The sequence below is a fragment of the Cheilinus undulatus genome, linkage group 21 (genome assembly GCF_018320785.1).
Source record: "Cheilinus undulatus linkage group 21, ASM1832078v1, whole genome shotgun sequence".
In the NCBI taxonomy this organism is placed as follows: domain Eukaryota; kingdom Metazoa; phylum Chordata; class Actinopteri; order Labriformes; family Labridae; genus Cheilinus; species Cheilinus undulatus.
The window spans coordinates 14,329,775-14,354,645 of NC_054885.1; the positions used below are offsets into that span (position 1 = coordinate 14,329,775).

The following is a 24,871-nucleotide window of genomic DNA, read 5'->3' on the forward strand; positions in this document are numbered from 1 at the left end:
TCTTTTGTGTTAGAGATTTCATTGAAGGACTCCCACTGTGTTAAAATCAAACTTATTGAGGGAGAGATCAAAGTCTGCCCATCAAGTTAATTCATGCCTGTCTCTCCCATTAAATGGTATGTGGCGCCCCCATCTGTTCAAGAGCAGGTACTGCTGCCTAAGACCCATGAAAAGAGTTCTCTCTAAAGGAGAAGACAAAAAGCAACACCAGTCTAAACTGAAGCGGAAATCTTTTTTGTGTTTAAAGTGCAAAGTGAGATTTAAAATTCCTGTCTCTTATGGTGACAGTTCCTCTGATAGACAAAGAAAACACAACAATGAGAAGAAGAAGAAAATAAAATCATCTCAAAAGCCAACAAGAGGAAGCTTAACTGAACAACTTCCTCTCCATGAACAGAGGCTTGAGGGGGAGCAGGCCAAGGACAAAATGAAGGTAAGAAAGTTTTGCTTCTCTTATGTTTCTCAAGGACGGGGATCCTAAAAGGACATGTGTCCATTCTTTTTTGAAATAAGTTTTTTTGTTTGTTTGTTTTAATCTGCTGTTGAGATCTTACTACATTTATTTTGTTATTTTGGGACATCGGCCTCTGAAGACAGACGGACTCAGTAGGAGTGCTTCAAAAATGATATTTCAAACTCACCACTCCTCAAATACTGACACTCACAGTCAGCTAGAGTATGAGAAGAACTCTTTCCAGCTGTTGCTGGATTAAAAAAAAATCCCTTATTTGCTCTAATGGTGTCAGAAAATTCTGTAAACATTGCATTACAAAATTAGTTGATACAATTTTTAGACAAAATAGAATTTGCTGTTTTCTGTAAGAAGGTTGGACGCACGCATGGCAGCAATGTATGATGTATCTGACCACTTATTTATAAACATGAAAAGATTTTTGTTGTCCTGTTCTGTTCTTTTTGATTGTCTTTTTATGATTGTTTGTTTTGTTTGATTTTGATTGTTTTATTTTGATGTTTTTTTTTTCTTTTCTGTTATTTTCTTTAGTTTTTTGTTTGTGTGTTTTTGTGTTTTTGTTTATCTTTTTTGACATCCATGTTTGAAAGTTTTGTTTGGTTTATTTGAGTTTTTTTTTTTTGTTTGTTTTTTATTATGTTTGGGTATTTAAAGTGATTTTGTTTTGTTAGTTTTAATTTCTCATTGTGCAATTTTTGTTGTGCTTAATTGTTATTATTTGTTTCTTTTTGTCAAGTTTTGTTTCTTTTTGTCAGGTATTTTGGGTTTTTATTTTTGTTTGTTTTGATGTATGTGTTTTGTTTTTGTTTGCATTGTTTTGTTGTTTTTGCTTCTGTTTTTTGTTTGTTTAGTTTGAATTCTTTCGTTCTGTTTGTTTCATTTTTTTTGTTTTGCTCGTGTTTTTTGTTTTACTTTGATGTTTTTCTTTTTTGTTTGTTTTGTCATTTGTTTTCATTTTGTTTAATTTTTGTTTTTGTCTATTTTTTTGTTGTTAGTTCTGTCTGTTTTGTTGTTGTTGTTTCTGTCTGTTTTGTTGTTGTTGTTGTTTCTGTCTGTTTTGTTGTTGTTGTTGTTGTTGTTTTTGTCTGTTTTTTGTTTTGTTTTGTTTTGTTTTGTTTTGTTTTGTTTTGTTTTGTTTTGTTTTGTTTTCAAACGGTTGCGCCTTGGCTTTGCTGGCTCCACCAGTTCCAAAGTCAGTGCCCCAGGTTTTTCATTATAACAGAATAATCTTTTTTATCATCTTAAATTAAAAGCTTATTTTCAAGTGAAAACCTTTATTTTACTGAAATCTAAAAATCAAATGTATACTGTGCTCCTTTTGACCAATGAGGTGTGTCTCACTAATATCTTTGCTTGGTGGTTTTTGAGCTCTTTAAATGGAAATAAACAGGTGAATACCTTGAGAAAATAACCATAAACACTATAGATAGAAAAACAGAAATAATGGATACATGACTGCTCAGTGCCTCTGTACTTCATGTCTGCAGGATTATTTGTTTTCAATAATGACAGAACGTCTGTCTGTCAGTCAAGTTCCTCCTATGAGTCCTGTGTCAACAGGCTCTCTGTGAGGTTCCTATGGTTGGCTGCTCCCACTGTGACCTTTGACCTCTCCTGGAGGTGATATGATAGGACCAGTGCAGAAGGAGGAGGAGGGGGTCTGAAGACGCTTCCATGAACATGAAGGAATTGTTCTGGTCTGGAGCGTTGGGTCTTCAGTGAGTGAACAAAGAGAGATCACTGAGGCAGACACAGCAACGATGTGACAGAAAGACCATGACCTGATCCTCTGATCCTGTTTTATGTTGTCTGATAATAGCTTTATAAGCAACATCTGCACATCACAGAGAGAAATCAATAACAGAGTATCTACGTTCAATTAACAGAATATTACTCACATATGTAAATAAGAGAAATCCAAGCATACTGTATTCAATCTCAAACTGACTTTCAGTCAACCAGGAAATAGACAAAGATGTGGAGCTGAGGCAGGCTCAAGCCTCCTGGCAAGCTGATACAGCTCATCCACCTGTGAATCAGTTCAGCCGTGCTCATAATTATTCATAACTCTGAGCTGCTGTAATTAAAACTGATGAGTTATGAAACCACAGCGCAGAAACTGCACTAGTCATGGGTCAGTTACAGCACATACAGTGCTGTGAAAAAGCATTTGAGATTCCTTTTTTCTTTTCTTTTTTCCTGTCTTGTGACAAACCACATTTTTGGAAAGCTGAGTTCAATTTCACTAGCTTCCCCCAGCCCTGATTACTGCCAGACCTGGATCAAGAAGTCCCTTCAGCAGAACCTGTGGGACAAAGAGAAGTAGATCTCAAAAAGCATCGCATCATGCAGAAATCTACAGATGACAGACAGAGTCGTTTCTAAGGCTATGGGACTCCAGCCAACCACGGTGAGAGCCATTATCCACAAATGGAGAAAACTTGGAACGGTAGGGGAACCTCTCCAGGAGTTGCTGACCTGTCAAAATTACTCCAAGGGTGCAACGAGGACTCATCCAAAAGATCACAGAAGCACCCAGAACAACATCTAAAGACCTGCAGGCCTCACTTGACTCAGTTTAAGTCATGATTCAACAATAAGAAAGAGACGGAGCAAAAATATCATCCATGGGAGAGTTCCAAGGCCAAAACCACTGCTGACTGGGAAGATCACAAATCTCAAATTTGACAAAAATATCTTGATGATCCCAAAGACTTTTGGAAAAATATTCCATGGACTGACAAGAAAAAAGTTGAACTTTTTGGAAGGTGGTATAAAACTAACACAGCATTTCATAAGAGCATCATACCAACAGTCAAACATGGTGGCGGTAGTGTGATAGTCTGCAGCTGCTTTGAACAACCTGCCATGAATTCTGCTCTACCAGATAATCCACTAGTCTGTGACCTCAAGCTTAAGCGCACTTGAGTTATACAGCAGGACAACGATCAGACACATACCAGCACGTTCACCTCTGAATGGATAAAAAAAACAAAATGAAGGTTTTGGAGTGGCCTTTAACAGGTTGTCATGCTGGAAAACCCTCCCTAGTGGCCAAGTTAAAGTGATTCTGCAAAGAGGAGTGGGCCAAAACTCCTTCACAGTGATGTGAAAGACTCATTACCAGTTATCACAAATGCTTGCTTTCAGTTGTTGCCACCAAGAGTGGCACAACCAGTTTTTAGGTCTAGGGGCGATTTCTTCTTCACATAGGGCCAGGTAATATCAAGATTGGATTGGATATCAAGTACTGAAACTATTGTGTGACAAATATGCAAAAAATAACAAATCAGGAAGGGGGGTAATACTTTTTCACAGCACTGCATGTCCCACCCTCTCCAGCTCAAATGCAGTGATTTTTCCTTTAATTTCCTGATGCTTTGCATCCACTCACCCAAACTTGGAAAATATACAGGAATGTGAACGAGTAAGGATTCTAACTATTCAAACATTTGCCGTCCCACATCTAGCACCCCATGAAATTTTAGCCAGTTTTCAGGAGTTTTGTGTAACTGTAAAAGCACCATGTCTGTCTTTAAAAAGGCTTAGGACTGCAGAGATGAGGAAGTCCTTTATTGCTTTACAGTTGTCTTTGTGAGACTCAAGAATCCCCTCAGCCACAGTAACGTACGCTGCATGGGGCAGAGGAAAAAAGAGAACATCTTCTAAGCTGGAGTTTCCTCAAAGAACAAGTTAATTTTGCAAGATTTCATAAAAAAGAGCAAAACAAAGTTAACAAAGGATAATAAATGTTATCCTTAAATAATCAGTTAAATATGTTAATGATTTGAGAAATAGCTAAACATGCTCACTGCCACAGGAAAACAGGTTAAATAAAATGTTTGGTTTAGGACTGGGCAATCAGTCGCAAATTAGATTAAATTGCAATATGGCCTAGTGCAATTTTCAAATTGCAGAGGGTGCAATATTTCTTTAACTTGAAATTTGGGTCAAAATACCAGTTTAAAACTTTTATTGCAGCAGAGATGTTTTGCATTACATATCATGCAATCACTCTAGTGCCATGTTTTTAGATAGTATACAAAAAAAATCCTATTTTCTTCATTTTTCTAGGTTTTTCTCATTCCCTTACAACAGTTCATATCCAATTTGCAAATAAATCAAAATCAACACAATTACATATTTTTTTCAAAATTGTCCAGCCCTAGTTTAATCTAATGTTGTGTTAGTTATAGTATAGAATGAATTAAAGCTTGCTTTTGTTGGAAAATACATGCAATAAGGAACTTAAGATGTAATCACATATTAAATCACAATATCAATATTGGGTAAAAAAAAAAAGCAATTAGATTATTTTCTCAAATCGTTCAGCCCTAGTTTGGTTGCATGTTCTCTGAAGACCTACCCTGAAAAAAAGCATACATTTCTTGCAAGCTGCATAAAATTAAAGTTTTAGTGTGCTGGGGGGAAGGAAAAGTTAGGCCATCAAGAAAAAGTTATTACATCCTATTTTTAACCATCATTGAGTCTCATGTCCTCACATTTAAGATTCTTCCAGTCTGTTTAGAAATAGGTCAAATAAGCCCAAGAGTCCCCTGGTGTGTCCCCGGGCCTCAGCTTGAGAACCCAGACTGCAGCAGCCACAGTTGACGTGAGGGTGATTAAAAATGTAGCTCTATAGAAACCAGGAGGCCAATGGAGGAGCAGGAATCTGTTTACAAGGGGGGTGTACCGTTTCTATGGTTGCTGGACAAACCTCCTGCAACCAGGTATTAAACTGCCTCCCCGACGGATCCTGCAGCCCGCTGACACCCGTTACTAAGACCTCCACGGAGGAGAAGAAGCGGCCAGCACAGCGCCAAACACTCAGTGCACAGGAATTTCTTTTCATCTTTATTTCACCAACGATCTGACGACAGGTGCGCGTCAAGACGCAGGAGAAACGGGCGATACGTGCTGCTAGATTGTGGATTTAAAGGGTTCTTCTGCTCAAAATTACAGCAGATAGAAGGTAAGTTTTAACTTTTCTTTTCAAAGGATTCAAAATTTATCCTCTGGGTGTTTTACGCATGATCGTCACGGCAGGAGAAGGCCTTAAACGCGTTTGCGTAAGAAGACCTGAGCTTTATTCATTATTTAGCAAACAACTATTATGTTAATAACTTTTACTATTTCTGGATAAAGGTTAATTTATATGTAAGATATTTTTCACTTTTATGGTCTTAAGTAAACAGGAGCACGTTCCAGCTGCCTCATAAGCGAGTTTTACGCATGGAAGATGTGCAAATTTCATCGAATTTAAGATAAACAGGAAGTCGAAACAATAAAAATGATATATTTTAGTGATTTAAAAAAGTGCCAATTCATCAATTCTTGAAAAAAATACACGTGATGGATTTTCAACGCCTCTAGTTTAACCGTGCGCTCTTTTCTGCACTGTGCGTCAAGTGCGTAATAGAGAGTTTCCGGAAAGTTCCAAGGCAGAAAGAAAAGGTTTCTGCGCATTAAAGTCGGGGTTTAAATGTTTAGAATACTCTGTTGTTTTTCTACGTTGTTTCGTTAGATCAAAGTGTGACTGGCTGTAGAATTTCAATGAGAAACTGGAATCTTTACGCACACAGAGGCTCTGTTTTCAAATAGGGCACAGGTCATTGTCCTGCAGTCTCGCACTTTGTTGAAGCTGGGTGTATATTTTCGGCCCTGTCAGGAGGTGGCAGCGGGAGGAGGAGGTGGAGGAGGAGAAGGAGCTGGCTGACAAAGAGGAGAGAAGTGTTGGATAGACTGAGCCATGCTGTCTCTGAGCTGCGCAGACCCGTGGCCCGAAGGCTCGGTGGGGCTGGAGGAGGAGGTGGTGACCGCCGCTGCGCAGGCTGAGGAGCGAGACAACGCCAAGCACAACACCAGCACGAGCAGCTGCTGCAGCTCCGTCAACCTGGACGACAGCCTCACCAGCCTGCAGTGGCTGCAGGAGTTCTCCATCCTCGGTGCCAACGTGCCGCATCAGTCCCACCACCAGCCGCACCTGTTCGGACACCATCCGCTCGGCTCCGACGCCCCGGCCTCCCCGCTGGCTGGGGACCCCGCCTCCATGGGAATGCCCCTGACCCCTGGGAAGCCCACAGCTGCGGCCTACAGCAGGCTGCAGCCCCTCCCTGGTATCGTGGCGCACGGTCACTGTCCGGATGAGGTGGACTACAAGACCAACGCGCACATTAAGCCGCCATACTCGTACGCCACGCTCATCTGCATGGCCATGCAGGCAAGCAAGAAGAGCAAAATCACTCTGTCCTGCATCTACAAGTGGATCACTGACAACTTCTGCTACTACAGGCACGCTGACCCCACCTGGCAGGTAAAAGACCACACACACACACGCACAAGTAGACAAATTAGCTCACACAATGTACACAAAGGATGCCAACACGCTTTCCATTGTTAGAAAATGAGTTTTTGTCAGGCTCTCTTTCTGCACTGAGGTCAAATCACAGCTGGAGGCAAGATTTTCTTTTACTACCAGAGAAGAAAAATCCAGCATACAGAGAGTCCAGGGCCTGCTGCCACAGCCAAAAGAAGGATTATTGAGCTAGCTGTGAAGGATTAATAACTGTAATGACCATAAGGAGTGCAAACATTCATAGAAAACACAATGAAAACCTAAACTAGCCCACAATTTTAATCTTTTGTTGAGGCAGAAAGCCATGTGAACCTGTGAAAGGCTATTAAAGGAGCAAGAAAGTGATTTGGGCTTGCCAAGAGGAATAAACAAGTAGGAATGAGATGTTTGATTCACAGCTGAGCCCCCTCAATCAGAGTAATACTAAAAATAGGGAAGAACAAGGATATCAAATGGGAAAATGTATGTAAAATCAGGCTTAACACTAAACCTTGTAGGCAAAAATCCCTAAAAAGCAGGTTTAAACGAGCACTAGTCTCTACAGATTGACTCTCTCAGTGGCAGTCCCTGGACGACATACCTCACTGGTTTTTCTGCTTCAGCAAAACAAGAGATGGCTGGGTGACGAATTCCCGCTCAGAAGGGGCAGGAATTTTCAAGAAAAGTTTAATTTTGCCAGATAAATGATTGATGAAGCTGTTAGCTGTACTCCCGTGTTCCAGCGCCTGGCCCAGACGTTTCAGAGCGTTTTGTTATTGTAAGGCCGTGCATGGGGCAGATAATATTTAACAAAGGTCATTGGGTTACAGCTCCATTTAGACTCCAGTGAAGGGAGGCTGTGAAGTTAAATGAATGAATGCATTAATGTGAATTTATGGAGGCCCTGCACTCTTTCTGCCCATTTTTGCCACAGTTTTTCCACTTTATTTCTAATTATAACCAGTTTTAACAACTTTTAAAACACTTTTGCTTCTTTTGAACCCATTTTCATAATATAGACATCCATTTTGCCACTTTTTTGCTGCTTTTAATCCATGTCAGCCTCACTTTGCCTTTTTTACTCTGTAACCTGTTGCCTCTTTTCACTGATTTTTGTCACTTTTTGCCTATTTTGCCACTTTTTAACCACTTTTCACCATTTTCCCCACCTATTTTGCCACTGTTTTCCCATTTTTTGCCACTTCTAATCCATTTTGCCACTCTGTAACCTCTTTTTGTTGTTTTCGTAAGAGTGATTATCATCAATATTATGTATAAAATATGGTTGTCACAGCTTAATTTTACAATAGATCGTGATTTTCCTGACCTCCATGGGCCCCCAGTTTGACTGGGGCCCAGAAAGCTCTCGCCTTTATCCCCCCTTATAGGCGGCCTTGACTGCGGATGCACGACTGTCACTCGTGCCCTTAAGCTAACTTAGGCCTTGTCCACACGGAGACAAAAACGATACATGAAAAAGTTTTCCGTAAACACAGGATCATTTCAGAAACTGTCCACCTAAGCATGGAACCACTGGAAACCATTGAAAACACTGAAAACGTTGTAGTATATATATCAAGCCTGTAAGTGGCACTGAAATGCTGCCACGGAAATGCACCAAAAGAGAGAACAAGATTAAAGATTACACACCCCAAACTTTCTCCTGGTTGCCCTTCTGGTTGTTCTCTGCAGTGGATTTAAGAACGTCTGGTGTCTGCTGTTCTCCGTGGTGGCAACAGAACATCACATTTTGCTGTAAAAGCCTTAGTAAGCCCAATAACCTCTGCAGCACGAACACAACCCCGTAATCCGCCATTGTTGTTTTGGTTTATTTCGCACATGCGGCATAAGTGGCTATGCTCTGTATGATGTAATTGTTTCAAGAAAGATGTGGTTGGCTGTCCACCCTTTGCGATGCTTAGGAACTACTTTTATTTCTGAACTTAAGCAAAAAAAATTAAAATTAAGTTAAAATGACTGCCATGCTTTGGCATCGTACGGGATAATGCAGCAGCCACCTTATCATAGTCACATAGTCACTGGCAGATCTACTCTTCTTTGGGGCTAGATTGGATGAAAATCCAAATGTTGCAAAGATACTAAGAGACTTTGATTAAGATTATTCAAGTCTTGTGTCCTTGGACTTTCTATAGAAATGGACCAGCCATTATGGCCTCACCGATTGGTTTGTGGACTACAGTTTTGAATTCTCTGGATCTGCATTTTTCCCAATCTTTTTATTTGGATCCATATGTAATAGTTTGTACATAAGATAGGGAAGCAGGAGATTAACCATTGGTTATCAGATTTTAAATGTTTGTGATGCTCTAGCGTGTTCAGCTAGAGGCATCAAAAAGTATTAACTGTATAAACATGGATATTTTCTCAAAGATATAACCCACTGGTTTTTGATAGGGATGCATGAAATTATTAGTATGATATTGGTATCGGCAGATATTAGCCTGAAAAGAGAAATATCATATTGACAGATATGAAAATTTCTGCCTGTATCAGCTGTAAATATTGGCTGTACGAACAAATAAGCCAATGAAGTTTTAGGCTTGATAAACAGACATACGTAAGCTGAAGTCATTTTCTTTATTCATCATCATTCCTCCATTTTATTCTTTTAGGCAGTGTGTCAGAAAGCAGGTCGGTTCCCAAACTGATTGCTTAGACACAAAATAAATCCTCAAACTGCCTTGCAACAATAGGAAAATCAGTTTTTTCTTTTTGATAGTTCAGGGGCTTGCTGGTTCCTCCAATTTCCAGTATTGGCATATTAGCTATGCCATCCAGCTGTAGCATCTAATTTCACAAATAGAGATTGGAATGACGTCAGTGTTCTTGCCATACTTCCAGTAAGAGAACCAATGGGCATCTCTCCCAAAGTGTGACCAGTTCCTGTAGGGTTGTTTCCAAAGTAAGTTTGATTAAGCCTGTGTCAAGTCATGCTTTTTATGTTTCTAGAACTCCATCCGACACAACCTGTCGCTCAACAAGTGCTTCATCAAGGTGCCACGACAGAAGGACGAGCCAGGGAAAGGTGGTTTCTGGAAGATCGACCCTCAGTATTCCGAGCGTCTCCTGAGTGGTGCCTACAAGAAGAGGCGAATGCCTCCAGTCCAAATCAACCCAGCCTTTCAGAACAGGCTCAGAGTCAACCTTCAGCCCCAGGTCCGAGGCCTCTGCAGGCCCACAGAAGGTGTTAATGGCCTGTCAATCAATCCAGAGTCCCACAGGCTACTCCAGGAGTTCGAAGAGGCAACTGGTGCTGACCAGAACTGGGATCCTCATCTTGCTGAAGGGACAATGCTGGGGTCCTGGCCTGTGGTCAGGGGAAGAAGTGGGCAGAAGAGGAAACAGCCACAGGGCTCCAGAAATGGTGCCAAAGCCCCACGACGTTCCAGCTCCCCTCTGCTCTCCGCAGACGACCCAAAAGAGATAGAACCTCTGAAGGGAGACTTCGACTGGGATGCCCTTTTAGACTCGGCCCTCAGTGGTGAGCTCAGTTTGGACGGCGGAGAACCCCTGAGCCCCATCATGAAAGAGGAGGACCTGACAGTTCGGGGCACTCACATCTCCCCTGTTGAAGCCCCACCAGGGACATCAGACATCCACGTGTTGGTTGAAACGCAAAGGAGTAATGACGTGTCAGACTTTGATGAGGAGACCTTCCTCGCCACGGCGTTCCTCGAAAGCCCCTGGCCAGAGGAAGAAGAGCAAGGCCGTAATGACTTCCTCTGTAGCTCCAACGTCAACCTGGACCAGCTGTTTGACCTCGGAGCCTCACTGGGTGGAGACCCAAGCACTCGGATTGACACCCTACTTTGAGGTTGTGTCTTCTTTCACACGGCAAACTCTTGGCTACCCTTTAAGGGATTAACAGACTCTTTTTACACTCAAGCAACTTTTATTGTCCTTTTTAAAATGTTGAAAGTGTTTTAAATGACATTTTATGTTGATTCATGCTGGATGTACTTTTACAATGCCTGCAGAACAAAAATGCCATGATGTACAACAACAGGGCACATCAGCAAATTAAAAACAATAATGCATTGAAGACATTTTTGGGAATCACAAAATAGCTTTTCTAGTGACATGTTTGTAGCTTGGGTGTATTAAATTAGCTGGGGGTTGTGCTGCTTTCCCATGTAGCTACTGGTCTATCCCAGTGCCCAACCGGGACAATTTGGAATGGCTTATGTACTAGGCATTCATTCTGATCATTCACTTTAATGGCCGCCATCTTGGATTTGGGGTTCCAGTCCAAATAATACAAGTATTTTAACTGCATTAGCATTAGGAAAAACAGTGAAATTGTGAGTTTTCATTTGCATGATGCCATTATTTTAAATCCTTTGAGTTATGGAGCAGTTTAAAGGTATAATATGCCACTTTCAGAGTAAATGTCCAGGAGCTTTAGCACCACTCCCTCAGTGTAACAACCAAGTGCAGCAATTTGTAGGACAGATCTCCACTCAGATATACAGCCCAAAGTTGATTTGGTCTTTTGGATTTTTTTAAATCAAACATTTTTCTTTACCATATTCAGGATTTTGCCTTTATTTTGATCGGACAGCTAAAGAGAGACAGGAAAGATGGGGATGTAGAGGAAGATGCGCAACTAACAGAACTGGAATCAGAATTTGAACCTGCACCCAGTGCAGGACTGAAGGCGCTGTATATGGGTTCCAACTTCAGCTTCATAACACCAGAAACACCAAAGATTAAAAAGATGGAGACAGCATGGAGATGCAGCTTAGCAGACCCTATGGATCTGTGTTTTTACTACACCCTAGAGGCTGTTCATTTGGTATTAAAACTTTCAGGTGTCTATTTCCCTATTCCCAGCTAAACGTCCTTTTAGATTGCATATAACCGAGTAGTCTAAAGAGGAGAAAATACTTTGCAAACAGCCATATTCATCACAGGGTTGCTATGTCAGCAGGTATGTTATCAGCCTTGTATGCTGTATAGAGCGTGGCTAACGTTAGCGGCTAGCTCCACCAGCCTTTGTTCCCCTTTTCAGAATATATCATGCTTTGATATGCAGCTTCTTTTTAATTGAGTTAAGTAGTTATACGTGAGAATGACCCTTGACAACCTGCATACCACTTTATTTCCATTTTCTAGTTAAAAACAGTCATACAGCACTGTTCTTATGACATGCTAACTGCTAGGCTTCTCATGTTTACGTCCGGCTAAGTGCTGGGGAAAGCTCCGACAGGAAGGCAGTGGCCATTAACGGAAGCCACAGCGGCTACTAGTGGTGGCTTCTTTACAGTTTTAGAGAGCATTTGACTGGTAATTTAGGCCCGTGTTGATAAAAATGATGGGTAATAAGTTTAACCGACTCGTAAATCCTGCTCCAGCTAATTTGATATGAATGTAACTGTATAGCTGGCTAACCGTGCACATCCCAAGGTAGAACATTCAAGATCATAAATTATTATAATTCTTTTACACTCCACAGTTATGACAGGATCTGGATTGAGTTTCACCATATGCTTTCACACTTTGGCCTGTGCTCATACAGAGCAAATGTGGTGTTTTAACTGTGCCCTGGCAAGGGACTGTAGATGTGAATTAGCTTTAAGCGAACTCTGGGACGATGCAGCAAACGGCAACATTTCACTTTAACATTATACATGGTCCCTTTATAAAGTGCATGACTGGGGATGGCAGGGCTAATAGTGCAAATGGGAGGGAGGGTTTGGTAAAAGAAAGTATGAAAAGTGTTGGAGCCTTGGGTGAAACCTAAAACATAAACAAGCAGAAGGAAGTGCCGTTCCATCAGTGTGAACACAGAGCTGAGAAAAACAAACGTAGAGAGAGTTTAATAAACTGTATGAAGGCATTACTCAGTGATATATTTAGTTGGGATATGTTTGCCTAAATGTTTGAACGATCACATATTATACCTTTAAACACTGACAGAAAGTGGGGATATGCTCAATTGGCCTCCTGTTCAGACTAAGCCACCTCTCTCGTAATTTGTTTGCTCTGATTAAACAACCGCATATCTGTTTTTGTATACCAGTATAAACTGGTGTGTTGATGGTATATCATGGCCTCTGTTTACTATATGAAAAATATTTTGTGATATGCTCCATCAAGCTGATTTTTTACATCAAAGAAGGCATAAGATCTACAGCATTAATGATAGGACTATCTCTGACAGAGATGCATTTCCTTTTACAGGATATTTGTTGCTGAAATTGAGTAAATATGTCTGTATATATTGTGACAGCAGCACTATGATGATAAATAAGATATGTGCCAAATGATGTTTGGTGTACATGTGATTGAATTTTTTTCCATTGGGTTTTGGTACTAACTTTTCTCTGTATGCATATTCCAGTAGGAGCAGTTTAAGTAGAATTATTAGGACTATGCAGCCTCCCTGTTCCCAAGAAAACAGAGATCATCTTAGATGGTTAACATTGGACTTCGACAGAGATACCACGATCCAGCAGTGTTAGGGATCAGGTAAAGGTTAGGGTTAGGGTCAGAGCTCACAGATGAGAACTAGTGTTGGTATGGAAATGAAAGAGCTAAAGGCAAAATTCTCCAGGTAAGACCTTGTAACACCTTAAAATGGTTGGTTAAGGAAGCTTGTAAATGAATACCTGACCTTTTACGTGCCAAGAACAACACTTGGGGCTGGACGGGGTGGCTGTGTTTTGAGGAAATGTCTGGATTTTTCCCTTTGGAGATGTTATTGGTACAAATACTGATGATGAAGCTGTGATATGTTACACTGGAAGCTGACTAACTTCACCAAATCACTTCATATGAACACAAGCTCACATTAAGGCCCATTTTTTGCTCCTTTTTTTTTTTCTCTCTCTCTAAAGTGTGTTATAGTGCAATCAGTGTACATTGATACTTCCTGTACATTACATTCAGTTGTAGAAGGCTGTCCATGCAGTTTACTTTAGAGGGACCAGTTTCACTCTGTTGTGTATTACGAGGTGTTAACGTGCTCTTTTAGGACAAAGGACTCTTCTTAAAGACAAAGAACCCATGAAATGATTGTGTATTAGCTCTTCTCTTACTAATAAACACTTTAAAATGTTTTCATTTTACCTCATGATTGTTTCTGTGATGTCAGAGAACAGATTCTTTTACTTTTTTGCTTTTGTTTTCAATTTTCTTTGACAAATAAAGAAAAATAAGGATTATTGCATGTTGATTAATTATTTATAGTCATGTTCGACTGTTTGACCAGACAGGTGCCTTCCTGTGTGGTGTCTTTGTAGGTTCCCTCCAGGTACTCCGGCTTTCTCCCACACTCTAAAGTCATGCTCAGTGGGTTAATGGGTGACTAAATTTCCTGTAGGTGTGAATATGGTGATCCAGGGTGTACCCTGCCTCATGTCCAATAAGGGGTTAAGATAGATGGACCAACAGACCATGGAATTCACTTTCCTCTGAGGGTTAATACTGCTGGCTTTAGTTATCCTCTGACTTTCCCACCACCATCGTGTTTGTTTTGGTGACTCAGAGTATTTCAGAAATACTGGATGAATATTCCTATCCTAATTATGACATTATTGGTGCTCAAGGTTTTACCAGATACTGTTGCTCACATCCATGGCATGGGATTTACACTATATGGACAAAAAGTATTTGGCCACACCTGTAAATTATTTAATCAGGAGTTTTAATCAAACCTGTTGCCACCTTTGCAAAAAGACAGTTCATGAAATGTCATCCCTCCACAGTCAACTCTAAGTGATATTATTAGAAAGTGGAAGCGTGTAGGAGCAACAGCAACCCAGCCATAAAGCCGAAGACCACGTAAGATCACAGAGCAGGGTCAACAACTGCTAAGGAGCTTGAAAATCGCCAATGTTCTGCTGATTCCATAGCTGAAGAGTGCTGAACTTCCACTGGCAGTAATGTAAACGTAGAAACTGTGAGGCAGCAGCTTCATGGAATGGGTTTCTGCATGCAAGCCTCACATCACCAAGTCCAATGCCATTGCAGATGGCAACACTGGACTGTGGAGCACTGGAAACGTGTTCTGTGGAGTCTGGGTTTGACGGATGTTGGAAGAATGTTGCCTGACTGCGTTGTACTAACTGTAAAGTTTGGTGGAGGAGGGGTAATGGTATGGGGATGATTTTCGGGGTTTGGGCCAGGCCCCTTATCACCAGTGAAAGACAATCTTAATGCTTAGGCGTACCAACACATTCTGGAGAATACTATGCTTTCAACTTTGTGGCAACAGTTTGGGGAAGGCCCTCATCTGTTCCAACATGACTGTGTCCCAGTGCACAAAGCAAGGACTTAAAGATATGGTTTGATGAGTTTGGTGTGGAAGAACTTGACTTGTCTGCACAGAACCTTGACCTCAACTTCATCGAGCACCTCTGTTATGAACTAATTGTGAACTAGGCCTTCTTGTCAGAATAAATGGGTACAAGTTCCCACGGCAACACTTCAAAATCTAGAGGAAAGCATTTCAAGAAGAGTAGAGGCTGTTGTAGCTGCAAAAGGAAGGCCATGTGCATGTATTTGAATACAATACCATTACAGTCCCTGTTGGTGTGACAGTCAGGCGACTGAATACATTTCCCTTACAGTGGATTTCGTATCATTTGGGCACCACCCTATTCATCGGGTTTAAGAAGGGCAGAACCTTACAAAAAAAAATCTTGGAGGTTGATTGGACAGAGGTTCCGTCTAATTTGTGGTTCAGAATGAAAAATATTTTGACAGCCATTGGAGAAGCTACAAAGACATTCAGTACAGATTTTCATGGTGCCTTTAGTGCAAATCCTATTATTTTGGTTACCCTTTGACTCTTCCTGTTGTGCATCCATCAAGTCATTAATTGTGTTGGTTTAAATTGTAGTGACACTGGTGGTTCCTAATGTTCTTATTCGACTCAAAGAGCCTTTGCTTCCAGCCTGATTGAGCTGCAGTAGCCCTTCTAGTCTTGTTTTCTTCTTTGTCCCCACCCCCTCCCCTTTAGTGTCCCTGTACATGAGATTTACGTTGGTCTTTTCCTGCTCATCTCTTTCGGGTGTCTTGCTGTGATCAGGCAGTGGATGGGTAATAGTAGCAGGGGGTGGCTGGGTTTCTCTTTCAGGGCTTTGTCTGTGCTCAGTCAGACTCTTGTTCCCCCATGGCGCTTGGATCTGTGGTACTTCATTGGGTCGGTGTGGGGTCTAACAGGGACAAGTGTCCCACGGCCCCATATATCACCGCCTGTCTGCCCCGCTTCAGACCACACCGTCTCTCTCTCTGACCCTGCTGCAGATTAGCTCTGTGGCTCGCGTTCAGGGAGTCATATGAATAGGCGCAGTAATCAAATGCAAATACATAGAATTTAAGAAGCCTGCGTCCCCCCTGGTGCGTGAATAGACAGGCTTTCTGTCAGTGAGCGTGTCTGTCTGTGGTCACTTATGAGGTAATGATGACTGGGAAATGAAGGCCTGTAACAGTACACCTGTTCAAAATGGACACCCAACACTCTGCTGGAAGGGCAGGATGCTGCGTCTTCATGCCCAACCAGAGAGTTTTTTTTTCCTGGAAAGAGGAGCTGACGTATCCCCTCCCCCCTAGCACAAGCCCCCCTGGACAGCTATTACCTGCTGGACTTGGATCTCCAGCTGGATGGCAGGGCTTATGATGATAATGTGGCAGGCTAGGTTAGACGAGAGGCCCGTGGTAACCTGAAGCAGGTATTATTCCCTAGGCCTGCTGACGGCCGCAGGTAAGAGGAGCCTCCCGGTGAAACGCTAACCCTCAGTGCTTGTTCCAACCCAGAAACGCTGCAAACTGAAAGTGCTAATCACAAACGCCTGATGTGACCAGGATGATGATGCAGCCACAGGTTTCAACGGGTGTGAGTTTTGGAAGGAGGATACTGAAACCTCTGGGCTGACGTTTGCTGTCACATAAACCATCGAGCTAATGATATGCTGCAGGGAATCTGAACTCTTCTGAATGTATTCAAAGCTTGATCCAAATAGGCCAACTGGACTTTGTTGAGGTTCTTGAAGACGATCCCCTCTCCTCCAAAAGTCTTTAAGAGGAGAGGTGAAACGTCTTCAAGAACCTTAACAAAGTCCTTTTGGAAAAGTCTTTGGGTAACCACATTCAGGATGACTGATAACAGAGACAGACATCTTCAGCGTGATAAATAACATTGATCTATTGATTTTGGGTTTGATCTCTTCTTAGCCTTTTTTGCAACAGTTATTGGTCTTCTTTGCCAGACATTTTAAATGTTTTCTATTGGTGAAAGGTCTGGACTAGGGGTGTCAAACTCAAGGCCCGGGGGCCAAATGTGGCCCATGGTACAGTTATACCCGGCCCGCAAGATCATGTCATATTATTATTATAAATGACCCGCTGGTATGACGTCTGTAGATTTCCTCGAAGATAAAAATGTAAATTTAACCTTGTTGTTTAAATTTCCTTGTTAAATCATCAAAATTTGAAAAAAAGAAAGAGTAAAATAATTCAATTAAAAGTTAAGAATGTGGGGAAAAAATTAATTTGTGTTTTCACTTCATATTTTTAATTTTGCATCTCACAATTATGACTTAAACTTATAGTTTTAAACTTTGTATCTCATATTTTAACCTTCGAGATTGACACTTTTAGATTTTAAGTCATATTTTGACCTTTGAAACTCATGATTTGGAATGTTATCTCACATTTTGACCTTTTAAATGTATCATTTTGGCTTTAATCTCTTTTTTGTTGTTGCCTTTTTAACTCATTATTTCGGATTTTATCTCTTATTTTTGCCTTTTAAACTCATGAATTTATTTATTTTTTATATTCTAACCTAGAGAAAAACTTGTGATTTTGAGTTTCTAAGTCAGATATTTGCCTTTAAAAACTTTATTTTGACTATTAATGTCATGTTTTGACCTTTTTGACCAATAAGCTGGACTTTTTATCTCAGTTTTTGAGCCTTTAAATGTATAATTTTGACATTTTTAATCTCAATATCATGTATCATCAATACTTTTTCCTTCGTTTCATTACTGGTGACAGACAGTTTATGGCTGAATGTTGACCCTGTTATGCTCTCAAGATAGTGAGCCCCTGTTGTGATTCAATTTGACACTCCTGGTCTGAACTGTAGGCCAGCTGGTTCAGCATCCGGACTCTTCCATAGGAAAGCCATGCTGTTGTGATGGATGTGGTTTAGCATTGTCTTCCTGAAATATGTAAGGTCTTCCCTGAAAGTGATGTCTGGATGGGAGCATATGTCGCTCCAAAACCTCCACATACTATACGGCATTGATAGTTCCTTTCCAGACGTGAAGGCTAATCGCGCCATAGGCCCGAAAGTAACCCCACACCACCAGAGATGCAGGCTTTTGAACTGTGCGCTGATAACAAGCTGGATGGTCCTTCTTAGTTTGGTTCACAGAAAATTTCAAATTTTGATCCGTCTGACCACAGAACAGTTTTCCATTTTGCCTCAGTCCGTTTTATTCACAATAGAACATAAAAAGCATATCAGATGTTGAAATACAGACATTTTCCATTTTCATGAAAAATACTGGCTTATTTTGAATTTGACGACAGCAACACTTCTCAAAAAAGTTGGGACACTGCCATGTTTACCATCGTGTAGCATCCAGTCTTCATTTAACAACAGTCAACATCTGGGAAGTGAGGAGACCAGTCGCTGGAGTTTCAGAAGAAGAATGTTATCTGTGGAAAATTTTTTATTCATCTGACCACAGAACAGTTTTCCATTTTGCCTCAGTCCATTTTGAACAAGCTCTGGCCCAGAGAAGACAGCGGCCTTTCTGGATCATGTTCACATATGTCTTCTTATTTCCATAGTACAGCTTTAACTTGTACCTTTATCTTTCTTCCTGGCTTCCTTTATGCTGCACTACTTCCAGGTCAAACTAGGAATTACGGAATATGCATAGAATGGGAGTCGATTGAGCTGTATACTGGAAATGCAAGGATAAATGGATCCTCATTTACTTATCTAGGTGTGTTTGTCCAACTTTGACAAGCACACTTAATGTGTTTACACATATTTTAGCAGTCCATTTTTAGTCAGACTTACACAATAAAACTAGGCGTTTAACGTCATGTAAATGTATTGAGTGCATCTTCCTACTTTTGAAGACCAGTATACTGAGTTAAAGTTCAGGCGGATAATTCAGAGATATAGACTCTGGGAGGTCTTAAAGTAATGAAAGTATTATTTGTCATGAGGCCCAGGTAGAAAGGACAGTTCTCTGCAGTCACCCAAAGTTTACACTGGTGTTTAACTGGAGAGTGTTACAGCATGAACATTAATGATGGTGAGGGATTCCACTAAGAGCTGCTGCAGCCCTCAGTAGTCCAACTGAAGCTTACCTTCAGGTTCCCGCAGAACAACAAAGATGTGAAAAAAGTAGACAGAAAAGAGACGGGGAATACATCTTTTTTATCACACAGCTAATGAAAGGCCTGTTTCCTGGGTGACTGCTGGTACCATTGTCATGTAGGGCAGGAAGGGGGATTGGGAGGGGCAGGAATGGGTGAGGGTCTGTGACTGGTTGTAGCGAGGCTGATTAGGGCTGTGGAGGGATGGTGTAGCAGACAGAAAGAGAGGCAGGATGGAGCCTCAGATTTATTACAGTGTTGGTGATTGTGAAAGTTCAGCTTACCTTACCAAAATGAGGCTCCGCTGACGGCCTCCTGTTACATAAACAGACTCTTTACTTCAACTATTGTACAATTTGTTCTCTCCACTTTAGAACACTTGAAACCAGCGCCAGAGGATGAGCCTTTTCCTCTGTAAATGTAGAAGGTAAATGTCTGAAAGGTCTGTGAAAGTCTTTTTATCCCAGCAAAGGTAGGTATGCAAAATCAGGTAAATCAGAATGCCTCAATTTTTTTTCATCCCCATTAATTTATCTAAATACACAGAGGAAAAACAAATCATTAATTGTACAATATGTAGTGTTTTTATGTCATCATTTAGTAGAAATGCATACATTGATTTAATAAAATGACTAAACTTAAACAACTTTTATAGCCTGAACCATGTGCCATATAAAAAAATGTTCATCACTGCCTTGGAAAAACTAGATGTTGGAAACTGCTCTTCTGTTGCTGTATCTCAGTCATGTTTTTTACTGCTTACTTGTAATGGACCATCCTTAATTGTCAGTCATTGGTTGTGTGTTGTCTCACTACCTGTAATATTGTGGCTCCACTAGATATTTTCAGATTGAGCAAAGATGTGCTGCTCAGCTCTGCCCACTTATGTAATTTACTAGGGATTTAAAAATAAGTACTGTTTTCAACAAAAACTGTTATAATAGGGTCAATCTGAGAAATTAGAAATAATAATAAGCCATAGTGATAAATAGATTTACAAGAAAAACTTGAAATTTTCAAGAATAAATTGGCAAACATTTTTGAGAAAAAAAGTGTTAATTTATTTAAAAGAAACACCCCAAACATTTTCACGTTTAAGAGTTGTAATTTTATTTATTTATTCATAAAACCTTAGTTTTTTTAAATTTAAGAACTTTTAAGTTTAGGAGGAAAAAAACCTTGAAAATTTCAAGTTACAAAAGGTAATAAATTGAGATGAAATATCGTGACATTCTCCAGTTTAAAATCATAAATTTACAAAAACACCCCCAAGTTTTAAAAGCAGTTAACCTACCCCCCACAAACACACAAACTGACATTTTTTTATTTAAGAAGTCATAAATTTATGAGAAAAACTTGAAATTTTCTAGTATAAAAAGTCAAACATTTTAAGAAGGAAAAAATGAGAAGTTGTCATTTTACAAGAAAAAATCTTGAAATGTTAAAGTCAAAAAGTCATGAATTGACATGAATTAATTTGAATTTTCCAGTTTAAAAAGCTTTATATTTACTGAAAAAATCAAAACTTTTGATTTTAAGAAGTCATAAATTTACAAAAAAAAAAAAACTCAACATTTTCAAGTTCTGAAGTTGGTCATTTATAATAAAAAATGACATTTTTGAGTTTTTGAAGTCTTAAGTTCACTGGAAAAAAATCTTAAAATTTTCAATTTCTAAAAGTCAATATTTATCAGAAAACACTTGAGGTGTTAAAAAATCATTTATTGACATGAAACCCCTTTAAATTTTCCTGTTTAAAAAGACATACATTTACAAGATAAGAAAAAAACTTTACATTTTACATTTTTGGTCTTAAAAGTTTGAAATTAAGAAAAAGATAGTCACGTGAAAAAGTTGTTAATTTACACACACACAAAAAGATTTTGTGAGTTTGAAAAGTTGGAATTTTATAATTAAAAGGAAAGAAAATGTAGGGACCAAGTAAAGGGCCTTGGGGAACTCCAGAGATGTTTAGTTTAACTATGAAACATCTGCTATATCTGAAGAAATTTAGTTTCTCAGTCATATGGTATGCTCAAGCAAATGAACAATGCCAGTGAAAAGTATTAGCCACATTACAAGTACATTCACAAATATATTGATATCACAATAGTAAAAAAATCAGTGGCCTTTGCTTTAGAAGTAAAAGTACATTTTTTTTACTATCAACACCATAGGACACATTAGCCAAGCTTTCAGGGTTTCTGTGTTTACTTATCTCTGATCTGGAATGACCTCTGAAAACAGGAGACACGTTAAAAAGGGTCTGGTTGTGAGTTCAGCAGCTTTCAAGACACTTAAAAGATCATATCACGCTGTTGATTTAAACATTAACCTTTGGTTGCTGTTTTATCCCTCTGGCATTGCAGCTGTGTGTGAATGTTGTTATCTAGCAGAGTCACATATTTAAGGTTATCTGACTAGTGTTTAGCATAAGTTGCTTTAGAGGATATACAAAGTGCCTTTCATATTCCTTCAAATATTCTTTATTTAAAGAAATGTCAACACTTTAAATGCAGTAAATCAGGACTCTTCACGATTAAAAACAAACATGACTGTCCTGTCTGAGCCGTATGGATGCCGATGTGTTCCTGGTGTCGGGGTCACGACAAAAGCTCTGTAGATCATTGTATGCAAGACCCTCAGTGTGTTTGGGGAATGCATGAGTGTATGTGTGCGTTTGCTTTTGTGTGTGTCCTCTGCTGCAGTGCTGGCTGAAGTCTTCTTTGTCGGGGAAGACACCAGCAGAGGGGTAATCCGACATCCATCACAGGCTTAGTGAGCAATACACACTCTGTGTAACAACATGGAAACAATACCCAGGGAAACAGTGGGAGGGCCTCTTTATTCATTACGCGGGGCCGGGGGACGCTCCTTTGTAGGTGTTTTGGGGGACTGAATGAGGCATCAGAAGAGCAGCATGACAAAGCCAATTCTGGAGTGACCAGTAAACTTCCAAAGCATTCCGGGAAACCAGTGTAGGAAAAACACTGGGAATGGCAAGTTTAAGCCCTGCACCCCTAAAAGTATCCAGACATTGTCTAGATAGGGCGCATGTGTGAATGCAAACAGAGGAATCACTTCGCCCCAGTTTAGGCAGGATTGTTGCTGCCAGAATGCAAGTAAACATTGCACATTGCAAACAATGCATGTAAACAGCATGATTAGATGCAGTAAAAATCAGTCAAAATATTGTATTAGGCTAAAACTGAACTTTTAAACATGCTAGTCCATCTGAAATCTCACTAAATTTGAATATCTTGAATTTGGACAAACACACCTGAATAATACAGGTGGTCCGGCATTGTCATGTACACCAATAACTTTTGTAACCATAAATCATAGCCACTTACTTATCTCCCTGTGCTGTTCTAATAACGCTGTCCATGCCTTTGTAGCTCTTTCAGAAGGTTTTCTATTGAGCATGGAACCTGGGTGACTTTCAGGGATGTTTAAAGACTAAATCTTCACCAGTAAATCCGATATTAAACATTTTTTAATCCACTTAATAATAAATTTTTTGACAGTTTCTGCAGCTAGGGGCTAATGCTGTCCACCAGATTGTCATCACGTCATGTTTTGCCAAATAGCGCCATGTGTAAACACTTTGAAACTGAAGGAGAGAGCCTGAATGACTCATAATAGGGAGAAAAAGACACAGAGAGGCTGTGACGTTCCCCTCTGTGTCACTGAGGATACTGAGGATTTTTTTGTTAATATGTGTTTTAAAGACATTTTTTCAAAGAATCATTGTTTTTTTCATGGTTTGGTCCCCAAGTGACAGGAGAGCAAGTGTGTGCAAAAAAAATTCTTAGTCATTATAGTTTACTGTGTGCAATATATAAAAAGTTTTGTCTTTTGTCTTTACAGTCCCATTTTTTAAAATTCCAGTGACATGACTGCAGCACACATATTCTGTGCAATTCTGACTGTGCAATACAGGGTTGATGTTTTACAAGTTTTTTAAGGCAAAAAGTCCAGGTGAGACAAAATGGTTGAAAAATATAAGGCTCAGAGGGTTAAAATAACTAAACCCATAGAGATTATATTTAAAAGATAAAAACTGCATTGTCAATGATAATAACCTTCTTGATTACATGTAATTTTTTAAAGCATCATTAGTAAAAAGTTTTAACTCATTTCATCTTTTTATCATTTATTTTGTCTAATGTATGCAACCAGTGTCACAGTATGACTGGTGTTAAATTAACTGTAAAGTAACATTTTATTCTACTATGCTACTCATTTTCCTGATATAACAATTTACCAGTGTATTCAGGAACATAAACATTATTAGGACAGAGTTTTAGTGATGAGATTTTAGGCTCTTTTCCATGATCTGGATCATTTGGCTTAGTTCGGCAAGAAGAGCCTGCTCCCAAACGGCTTTTCATTTTGGTACCAGTTTAGCTTCATGAAACCTGCCAAGTATGCAAATGTCATAACATATGCTCAATTTTTTTATTTGATGAAACATCATGTAATTATTTTTCAAAATATACTGTCTCTCCAAAACACCTTGTGGATCAAATGGAAGTCTGCTCACTGTTGTAATGGAAATTACAGCTCTTTTCAGTGATCTGGATCATTTGGCTTGGTTCAGCAAAAAGAACCGGCTCTTTCGGCTCCCAAAAGGCTCTTCTTTCGAGTACCAGTATGGTTTTATTTGACCTGCAAATTCTAGCAATATCATAACATATGATTGATATTCGGGCTGATATTTCACTCCAACTACACTCAATTTTTTAAATTGCTGAAAATATCATTTAAATATTTTTCAAAATGTACTGTCTCCCAGAAACACCCTGTGGGTTAGATGAAATCTGCTCAATTCGCTGGGCTGTATGACACACCTGAAATAAAACATCTATGTTAAACCAACAAACACGACTCCTTAATGCATGGTAGGCCTGTGGTAGAGGATAAAATATCATTCCTACTAATCAAATAACACACAGACATACACAATCAATATAAAAGTAAAAGTGGTAATCGTAACAATGGTATGAAGCGGCTCTAAAACGGGATCCGGCTCTTATCGTTCAGGTAGAAGAGCTGGCTCTTTGAACCAGCTCATACATGAATGACCCATCACTAGCTTACTGGCTTGACTGTATGACACACCTGATGTAAAACATCAATGTTACACCATCAAGCATGAGTCCCTAATGGATGGTGTGGCTGTGGTAGAGCAGTATGGAGAAAGATCACCCCTTCTTATCAATCACATAACACACAAACGCATATATAAATATAAACATCAATAGTTATAATGATATAAAACAGCTCCCAAGTGGAATGCATTCACGTAAAAGAGCCAGCTTTTTGAACCGGCTCGTTCACATCACTGCAAAGTTTGCTGGTTACTTTTATTCAAACGATTTTGCTGATGCCTGGCCAAAACAAAAACAAACCGTGGTGGTCATTAATTTTTTGATATTATTAATGTATTTGAAGCGCCAAGCAGACCCCTGTTTATGAAAAAAAATAAAATTAAGTATTCGAGTCTCATGTTATGATTGTTCAAGGGTTCTTTGTTGGGCCCCAGAAGATTTTCAGCTCTCAAATTGGGCTGCAGCAGACTCGAGTTTGGGACAAGGCCTCATTAGACAGTCAACTGGTGTACACCGGTTGTAGGATAGAAACATCACTCCCTCCCACTTGCTCGCAGTAAATTATCCTGAAAATTCACACAG

The 24,871-nt window shown here is 39.8% G+C and overlaps 1 protein-coding gene across 1 annotated transcript; it reads left to right on the top strand.

The window, feature by feature from the left end:
- The first annotated feature begins 5,335 nt into the window (after nucleotides 1-5,335).
- Nucleotides 5,336-11,149, top strand: foxj1a (forkhead box J1a). The gene is made up of 3 exons (XM_041778392.1): nucleotides 5,336-5,444; nucleotides 6,141-6,785; nucleotides 9,777-11,149. Exons 2-3 carry the CDS (start codon nucleotides 6,222-6,224, stop codon nucleotides 10,638-10,640), a joined length of 1,428 nt encoding a protein of 475 aa, XP_041634326.1. The 5' UTR covers nucleotides 5,336-5,444; nucleotides 6,141-6,221; the 3' UTR covers nucleotides 10,641-11,149.
- Nucleotides 11,150-24,871: the final 13,722 nt, after the last annotated feature.

Bases quoted from the DNA above. Each gene is read 5' to 3' on its own strand.
- foxj1a (XM_041778392.1), top strand. From the start codon at position 6,222: ATGCTGTCTCTGAGCTGCGCAGACCCGTGGCCCGAAGGCTCGGTGGGG. The intron at 6,786-9,776 runs GTAAAAGACCAC...TTATGTTTCTAG, and splicing joins ACGCTGACCCCACCTGGCAG to AACTCCATCCGACACAACCT.